This window comes from Pecten maximus, chromosome 3 (genome assembly GCF_902652985.1).
Source record: "Pecten maximus chromosome 3, xPecMax1.1, whole genome shotgun sequence".
NCBI classification, from domain to species: Eukaryota; Metazoa; Mollusca; class Bivalvia; order Pectinida; family Pectinidae; genus Pecten; species Pecten maximus.
The window spans coordinates 22,492,957-22,503,232 of NC_047017.1; the positions used below are offsets into that span (position 1 = coordinate 22,492,957).

The 10,276-nt window shown below is 36.5% G+C and overlaps 1 protein-coding gene across 1 annotated transcript; it reads right to left on the reverse strand.

The window, feature by feature from the left end:
* Positions 1-51: 51 nt before the first annotated feature.
* On the reverse strand, positions 52-7,644 carry LOC117322658. The gene is made up of 4 exons (XM_033877594.1): positions 6,963-7,644; positions 3,073-3,174; positions 613-748; positions 52-58 (listed from the first exon to the last, which is right to left on the reverse strand). The coding sequence occupies exons 1-4, from the start codon at positions 7,354-7,356 to the stop codon at positions 52-54; spliced, it is 639 nt and encodes a 212-aa protein (XP_033733485.1). The 5' UTR covers positions 7,357-7,644.
* Between the last annotated feature and the right edge of the window lie 2,632 nt (positions 7,645-10,276).

A 10,276-nucleotide genomic window follows, 5' to 3' on the forward strand; every position in this document is an offset into this window, starting at 1 on the left:
TTCTGTAATTTTACAAAGTACATGGCGTTTGGTATCAAACGTGCTATGTTATTACAGGCTGTAAATAAAAGGTTTGTGTATAAAATACTTTTCCTAATATCATAAAAAAATCATTGAAAATATGTTTTAGATCATAGCTCTATTAGTACACCACCACACAACAACATGCATACAAACACCATGTACATAATCTTGGTTTAGTGGTGACACCGTCGTTACAAAAACATAGATACATTTTCCCCTTGAATATGTCATGTCAAAATTGAAGGCATATAACTTGCTATTATTTGGTGTCAGGAAAAAAAAATCTCTGGCCCATTGTTTAGCTGTTTTTGATTAACACAGGCATTTTAACAGGTTATCGACCTAAATATTTGTTTGATGTACATTAACTGATAAGTGAGCTTTTTCCTTTAAACTTTTGCTATGACATATTCTAGAGATGAATAGAGCAAATGTGAACACAATCCCTGGATTTTCGAAGATGCTCTCTCTCATGATGATGATGATCTTCGAACAAGGACAAGATTTTATAAACATATGCATGTTACTGAATAGAACTGACCCAAACCGATATATATCATAGTCTTTGAAGTAAAGGAGTACACATACCATTCAATTCTTCGGTAGGCCTTTAGTGTTCCATTTTCCTTACGCAAGGTTTTTCGTTCCGACTGAAGGGCTTCAACTTCCTTTTTCAATGTATTATTCTTTTCTTTAAGCTTCCACAGTTCTTTGTCTTTGCTTTCTGTTTTTGTTAGTAAAACAATGAGAATATCAATGCAGTCTATATGTTACTTTGATCGGTAAAAAAACCCAACAACAACAAAAAAAATAAAAAAAAACATTTAAAAACTATCTTCTACAAAATCAGGGCATTTTTAAAAAGAACTGCAAACTCTTGCTGGGAAATTGCATTGAGCAGCGTTTGTAAGTTTCGGTGTTCATTTTTTTCTTGAGCAGAATCATCAATGCTATTTGCATAAACCTCACGAGATCCGTATTGCTGGTAAGATTTGACAAGGCAAAGATTGGTGGCTACAATTTATATCCACTTTCGATGGAAAGTCAGTGTTGTTGGAAAACTGTCCTCTCACTGAAATCCACACACAGATGCCTGTTCGGAAAGAGGACTGTGTGTGGTATTATTGGTAAAGCGGTAGCAGGATTTCTCACAGGCGCTTGGATAGAATTTTTTTTTTGATATGGCAGTGGTATATGTACTGTGGAAAGACTAAGGTTGGCAACTCCACCACTAGCGAAACGGCATCCCATCTCACTTCAATCGACTAAAAATACATGTATTCCAATTGACACGGTGCGGCCGTCATCAAGAAACATACATCATTAAACCTACCGTGTACCTACAGTACGAACTGTTATATCGAAAACAAAATAATCCGTGAAAACATCAAAGAATTCCTCCTTCGGGACACCATTTTGCGAACTGCTCTCTCAGCCTGTGCAGATTCCTCATTTACATATGGGGTTGAAAGGTCATGCGTTTAAAAATCGACTGTCGACAGGTGACTCTTTTGGCCATCTCGGCATAATTTATTTTACAGGTGCTAGGACGTCGTTTGTGAGAAAACGGATGACTCAGCATGTTTGCATGTTAGTGATGAGATCGTCATTTCCTTTTCTCCAACTGAATCATTTTGGTAGTTGCTAAAACTTTTGTATTCGAATAATTGCATGTTACGGTGTCACCGTGTGTTTTTAGTCGAAGTGAGGTGGTGTGCCGTTTTGCTCGCGACGGAGTTTTCGGCCTTGTACTTTACAACATGCAAATAGAACTGCCATATCAAGTTTCTTTAAAATCATATTTTCTATGAAAGCGTCTATAGGATTTTTCAGATATACTGCCCCTTTAAACACTTTAAAGGGGGGTTATTTGCCGCAATCATCCACGTGACTAGATGGGTACTTTTGTTTTGCAAAATCGGCGTGTACATCACGTTCTTTCAATATTTCGTACCATCTTTTCTCTCTATGTTTATTACAATTATCACATCACAGCGAACCATACACCTGGTAAGCTTAATTTCACAGCTGATACTGTCTGCCATTTGAGTTAAAGGCACTCATTCTCGTTAGCCACAACTTGCAAATCAGTTTAATCTCACGGCTCACATGTACGTTCCCTTTTCCCTTCCTTAAAGAGCCATGCTACTCTGGATGCATACAATCGACCATTTAATTCCATCATTTATCTGTTAGCAAAAGATAGAGGCCTCGAACATGCACCTGTTCAACTGTTTAGGGACAAATATTGGCAGAACTGTCCGAGGTTGTAATTCAGAAATAACTGCTGTGCCTTACGTCAGGGTCTCTCGGGGCCATAATGCTTACAGTGAACATTCATTTAGTATCATTGTTCACGACAAATATATTATGCTGTCTTAATCAATATATACCTAAAATTATAGAGTCTCATTAAACAGTGAACAGACAGACCAATGTACATCAGGAGTCTGGTTTGCTTTACAACTGCTACATGGGAGACCATTGGTGTTGTGGAAACACCAACCCCAATAGTCCAAATAATGTTCCCCCACAATACAGCTATTGGCATCCCTGGTTGATAAGACCTACTCATGTGTAGAACACGATGATGAATGCTATGGTTTGATTATGAATTAGATTTGCTGTGGGGGGCTTCGAAATATCTTGAATTCATTTTTTTTTTATTGCAGAAATGGTAAAATATGACATGACCACTGACCGTTTACCATTAAGACTGACCACCAGATAATTGCTCCAGAGTAGAACTGGATAATGTATGAACCAAATGAATGAATCATGTTCAATTATCAAACACAAGTATGATGATTACAGAAATCTCGCATCAGTATTAATTGGCTTATGTTTTACGGACATAATGAAGTTAAAAAAAATATATCATGTTCATAGTTTTTGTGGTATCTTGTAAACAGGTCCGTTAAAAGTAACGTCAACTGTTCAGTGACAAAAATACATGTATACCATGCAAGCTTTAAATCACATCCCACCAAAATACATGCATCGATTCTGTTGCAAATATAAACAACTTTGATATTAATTCATACGTACCAATCGTATCTTCCAATTTCTGGATTTCTTCAGGAAGCTTTGGGAAGATTCCTTTCAAACTATCAGTCACTGCATTCACGTCCGATGAAATGGTTTCCTTCTCTGTATTATATGTATTATAAATGCAATGCTTGAAAAATCATCATTTTAATGGAGTAGTTATTTAATATATTGTTCATAATGCATCATTCTTCTATTATGTTTCAGGAGAATATTCAAGCATTGATGTCATTTTTTTTAGTTTCATCGGGGTAGTAGCGGATTCTTACAGAAGTTTGCAAACAAAATTTGTTTCATAATTTAAATAATGTTTTATGTACAATTTTACATGAGAACAAAGAAAACTTAATTATTATGAAAGAAGTTCAGAAGAATTGAAATTAATATTATTATTTTAATCAATATTTCATTAAAAAATTAACTACATCATAATACAATAACATCTATCAGTAGGATTGGAAAACAAGATATAAGCTTATATTAATTCCTCTCCTGGGAAACAAATACGCCATTATTTACACACAATCAATAGAGAGATACTAATAGACAAAATAGTATTTACCTGATTAACGAAATAATAAAGATGAACAAACGTATATGTTATTGACATTTTCAATTATGTACAATTTGTGAACTAGAGAGTAAAACATTGTTCGAATGAAATAATTAACTGAAAGAAGCAATTGGCGTACCCGCAGTGGTGTCAAGGAAACAAGCTAAAATTTTAAACTTTCATTGAATTTATTTATTTTTTACCGTAACAGATAAAATTCTTCACAGAAATAAATATTTCTTCATTTTCACTATTTTTAAGCGAGTGATAACTTCATAAAACATAATTTAATTGTCCAAAATATCGTATTCCGCTAAGATTACCGATATCATATAAAGACATTGCTGTCTGATACGAGTATAATACAACTAAATAGAAAATGGAAAATGTCTTCTATCATAATCCACTGGTGCAACATGGTGAGTTAGCGAGGTTTTTTTTCCGAAAAAGATATTAGTTTAATGAACTGCATTTTAACTTGAGTCTAGCATGCAGTATTTGCCGTTTTCTATTTTCAATGTTAAAATAATTGTATTTAAATCTGCTGCTCTCATTATCAAAATATATTTTGATAGGTGAATTTTCTCACATATTATGTTGCTATTCAGTCCAAAGTCTAATAGAAGTGGTTAAGAGTTTTTGCTGTTAGTATTGTTTGATGGATTTCTGACCGTCTCTGTATATGCATGATTATCTACGTTCTTAAGAGTACTATGGAGGACATATAATATCATTGTCCATTAGACTTAGTCATTATAAGATTTTGGTTTCTTATATATTGTCTGATTAGATACTATGTCTTAAAATATATATTGAATGGTCACTTATATATATATACTAGCGGAAATATTTTGATGACATTTGTTGCCCTATCACAGACGTATATGCGTGAATATCATTCAGACAAGAGTACCCTACGCCGTTTCCTGATCCAAATCAGTAGCGTGTGTTCCCACTCCTTGCACCAGTCGTTGCTCTTTATCTCCTTAACATTGACTACATCAAGTCGTTATATTGCCCTTTGATAGATATTATTCCAGTCCTGAATAAGTGCCTGCGCGAGTTAGGCGACGTTATATTGGACGTTGACACGCTTCCTAACCCTCCTGTCTAGCTCGTCCCACACAATCTCGATTGGGGACATATCTGGACTGTATGGTGGTCAGAGCCAGAAAGTCACGACAAACCCTAGCAACACGGGGTCTCGCGTTGTCCAGCTGTAACGTAAGGTTACGTCGATGGACAAGAGCAAGAACGTCAGAACGTATGGTCTTAAGACCCGATCCCGATGTCACACTGCTGTATGGATACCATGGATAACCACGAGAAGTGTTTTCACGCCTTGAGATGTCCTTGTCCATACCATAACAGACCTCCCTCCGAATCTGTTGCTTTCCGTTATGCCAACGTCAGAGTATCGCTCACCATGACGTCGATAGACACGTTATCGTTCATCTTACCTGTAAAGCGTAACGCGATGCTCGTCAATAAACATCATGCGTCTTGTCTTCCATGGGCCAAACGGAACCGAATTAGTGCATGTTCAAGCAGCAACTGCATTCGACGTTAGCGTCGCTTAAGTGGCGGGCCAACATAGGGACGTCGTGTCTTAATGAAACTCCCGCGACGGATGCTTAACTGTTCTTAGACACAATGGCAGACCGTGAGTACTGGCAACTTGACGTGCCGTCTCCGTCGCCGTCTGAAATCAGTAAGGGAGGTGCGAGAGACATATGCCTTTATCTTGACGTCGCGACGTAATGCTTTGGCATCCACTCAAGGAGCAATCACCCAATATCCCTGTGGCTCTGAGACGGTCACCAAATATCCCTGTGGCTCTGAGCCGCCCAACTAGACGTGATACTGTTGTCTCATGTATACCATATTGCTGAGCTACATGACGTTGCGAATATCCCTGCGTTATCAGAGCAATGGCTCAACCGACAACACTCAATCGTGGCATTTCGCTGCACAATCGTTTCGAAAAGAAATGTTGTGTAACTGATCTGTACTGTTCCAATGTTTGCGGGGTCACGGTCAACTGAATTTTAACTGAATAACATTCCAACATTGCACGGAGGTAGCTCAGTGTGAAATTTAATTGAATTTGGACCACGTTTCGAAAAGTAATATTAGAAAAACCGAATGTGCGTTTCTTATTTCCGCTATCAATTATGAATATTGATATGTTCATATCAATATCCAGTGAACCATGAATCACTTCAATTGATCCACTTCGTCGTCTGTTCTTTTTCTTTATAATAAACAATAACGTTACGAGCTAATCTTAGGCGTCATCTTATTAATGTTCTGTACTGTGGTTATGGAATGATTGTCAAAGCCTTAACATAGAAGATATTGATTTACGGAGTAACATTGGAGAAGCACATGCATTTCTTTTTAGGTAGAATAAATGATAAATGATTTTACCAAAATGACAACTACTTGTAAAATGTACAGAAATTACAAGACTCTTTCATATGTTTGTATGTAGGATAGAAATATTCAACCCGTAGGATTATACAATAAGGTGAAACCTGAGGATTGCCAATGGTGTTACCATATTCTGATCCTTAGGGTGAAATACATCACTATCCTATTTCTGCTAAACATGCCCCTCAATCTGTTTTCTATTCGGAGTTGCAGTATGTGTGGTATTACTTCTGGTGACTTTTGCATCATCATGTGTAAATCACCGGACAAGGACTCGACCCGATTATTTGATCTTTTCTGTGATATGATAATAATATACGTTTTTTTTACGGTTGGAATGACAAAGGTATGTTCGTCGATAAAGTGATTCATTCGTAGGATGGATGCAGTCCTATTTTAATCTACACTAATATTTTCTTTAATGAACATCCAACGCAGACAGATGTGAACACAGGCAGACGTTGTTAGAATGTTCTCCCTTTAATGCTGATTACACCACGCGGTTTGCTACGTGTCATCACCAAAGCAAGTGATATAATTATGTTTATATGAAAATAAATATACGCTTAGGTATACAATATATAGAGTTAAGTAGATTGTGTAACTTGTGTAATTGTCCCTTTTTGAAAAAAAGAGATGTCTGAATAAAAACGAAACTGGTGGCTTTCTATAAATATATAGGAAAGCAAACAAATACATATATGTTATTCTACTAATGTAATGTAATTTTAAAAACGTTTTTCCGTCAGTACCTCACATTTTGTGTCCATTCATGATCCGCTCATTCATTCAAAAGTTGTATGTCACTTTACTTATAGAAATGTATTAATTTCCTCACCTACAACTTTTAGACTGAAGAGAAAAAGGCAAACAAATCTAACAGTATAAAACCTTATATACATACCGCTTTCAACAGCCTGTTTCAGTTCGTTACATTGCTGAGTTGATGAATCGTCTGTAAAGTGTGTATGTAATATTCGGCCAGTACCCTGTCTCTCACAACCAGTTGACAGATATGGTGTCAAGCACCACTGCTCAAGATCTGATCCGGATTCTTCAGGTACACACAGACGAAAAGTTAGACGTCCGTTTAAACCATCCAGTAGCGCCTTTGTTAAAGGATTTTCGTTGTTTTCTGTTTGACATTCTACGTCTCGATACTGTGTAATGTTATATTTGTTTACCTTCTCTTTACATCTCGGACAAACATCATACCACGTTTGTTTACTCTCTTTTTCTAAACTGAAATGGACTTCATCGATCTTCCTTGCAGTTGCAGACAGACCATCAATTTGCATTTTGAAGTCTTTAGAGATTGCCTGCAACAGAAATATGTAACCTGACTTCTAACACTCAATAAACCTTGTTTAAGTGTACATTTACAATAAGTAATTTTAATGCTGCTTATGTCCTAATCAACTAACTTTACATTGACTTTTTCTCAAATAATGTACTTACTCTTAGGTGCTTTAGGCGACGAGATATACTGTATGTATAACATTATGACACAGGTGACGACGGAAGACAATTTCATGACTCGTGCCCTGATCAAGCACGATTTAGGTGCACTTAATCGCCCAGCCAGAAGTAGCAGCAGCTTATACATATGCCACCACATTCACGTTCTTAAAAACATACATGAAATCGAACATACCCCCTACCTACTCTTGTCTTGGAATCGCGGAAAAAAAACAAACCTAAAACGGAGATACACATTGAACGAAAAAGAGGACAAATAAAGGAAATGAAATCAAATCTTTGGAGAATAGCATGCACGGTAAGTGCAGCGAGGAACAAATAAGCAAGATAATTTGACAAGATTTTAAGAAAAATGTAGAAGAAAGTAGACAGCATCAACAAACAAAATAAATAAATACACATGTACCGCTACCCAGCAGAATGTTATCACGGAAATCAATAAAAGTAAAACAGAAAACATGCGAGGCCAACATTATTGTATATGGAATAAAGGATCAATCCAGTAAAGACGAAGCCGCAGAAAGAAGCTGATGAGAAGGAAATGAAGGAGGTGATCTGAACAAAGTGAAGTATGAGGACAATGAAGCCGGGAATGTAGAGGAAACCACTTTAAGAAATGAGGCAAAGTTGAATCGGTGTTCTTTATACACAGAGTACGTGGACAACCGTGGAACAGTAAGCCCGTCCGATTGACAACCACGAAGGAACAATGCCTGCCGACAAATTCCGATGTACATTTGTATGTTACAAATGCGGCAATACTCACAAACAAACCGAGGAACTTATATATCTATAAACAAACAGGAAAAATTAGATATCATCGCACTAGTTTAGATTTTTTTTTCTTAACATTTCAGGTACCGAATGAACGAATCCAACAAGGACTTTACGGGAGCAATGAAAAAAAAGGATTGTGAGGAATCGAAATATACACGGCACACAAACTAGGAGCCACAGAAATATAAATTAACGAAGCATATAATGAAGAATTATGGACAGAAATTTCACTGATAAATGAAATACCTTAACATTACCATGCCTCTACAGGCGTCCAAACAGCGAAGATGAAAATTATATGTATTTTTGTTCGTTAATCACCAGTATAGTTGCAATGAAAAAGTCACACTATAAGTTTGGGACATAAAGTCAAGAGACAACTCCATATACCATACACACTGATAACACTCAACTCCATGTACTATACACACTGATAACATACAACTCCATATACCATACACACTGATAACACTCAACTCCATATACCATACACACTGATAACACACAGCTCCATGTACCATACACACTGATAACACACAACTTCATGTACTATACACACTGATAACACACAACTTCATGTACTATACACACTGATAACATACAAATTCATGTACTAAACACACTGATAACACACAATTCCATGTACTAAACACACTGATAACACACAACTTAATGTACTATACACACTGATAACACATAACATCATGTACCATACACACTGATAACACATAACATCATGTACCATACACACTGATAACACACAACTTAATGTACTATACACACTGATAACACATAACATCATGTACCATACACACTGATAACACATAACATCATGTACCATACACACTGATAACACACAACTCCATGGACCATACACACTGATAACACACAATTACATGTACTAAACACACTGATAACACATAACTTAATGTACTATACACACTGATAACACATAACATCATGTACCATACACACTGATAACACATAACATCATGTACCATACACACTGATAACACACAACATCACATCATGTACCATACACACTGATAACACATAACATCATGTACCATACACACTGATTACACATAACATCATGTACCATACACACTGATAACACACAGCTCCATGTACCATACACACCGATAACATACCTTCATAACTGCCGGAGGCGAAGCTGTGTACACCGGTATGAATTGGGTGAGGGACCGTTGGTAGGCTGCCATGACTGTTGTATACAGTGATATGTGTAGTCTTCTTCAACGCAAAAAATGTAATATTAAACCTGAACGCAGGTTCTATGTTCAATCCATACACTGCGATATCGAAACTGGAAAACACTTGGGTTTATATTTTTCTACTTTCGTTTTCTTCACTTTGTGTACACACAAAACCACACACACCTTTACGCATACCTGAATGTGTGTATGACTAAAGGAAGTGAATCGAAACCAAATATAGAAATATTTTAACAAGTGTAAATAAAAGAAGCAAAAGTGCCGGTATAATGGATTATACGTGATTCTTCTGAATCTAATCGTTTGTTTTCCAAACTTCAATTAGTTATTTTTTCATACCTGTACGGCGTGTCATGTTTTTCCGTGATGTAAGGGAGGTAACTCCCATATAGTCGGAGACCAGTGGCGTGTGTGGGAGTTGTTCGACTTATCTTGATTTTAGTCGGCGCGTGATCAATGCCACCAAGATGGAATTGTGTTACGTGTATATAATACTTGTGATAGAAGAGGCTCCCATTTATTTAGTATATACTTAAACTCATTCGAGGGTAAATAGTAATATCAATATATATATATGTTATTATATCACGAATCAAACTAACGTGTATTGGCGGGTTAAGACGACAGGAACTTAAACTTTCAAACTATCTAGGAACGGATGATATGGATGTAATGCATTTGATAGTATAATACATTTTCCCCCCAATAGTCTCATGCTATAAAAGTT

What these genes read in the sequence shown, in the direction of transcription:
- LOC117322658 (XM_033877594.1), bottom strand. Translation starts at nt 7,356, where the DNA reads ATGCAAATTGATGGTCTGTCTGCAACTGCAAGGAAGATCGATGAAGTC. An exon ending in GAAACAGGCTGTTGAAAGCG is followed by an intron (nt 3,175 to 6,962) that starts GTATGTATATAA and finishes CATATAATACAG; the next exon opens with AGAAGGAAACCATTTCATCG. An exon ending in GAAATTGGAAGATACGATTG is followed by an intron (nt 749 to 3,072) that starts GTACGTATGAAT and finishes TAACAAAAACAG; the next exon opens with AAAGCAAAGACAAAGAACTG.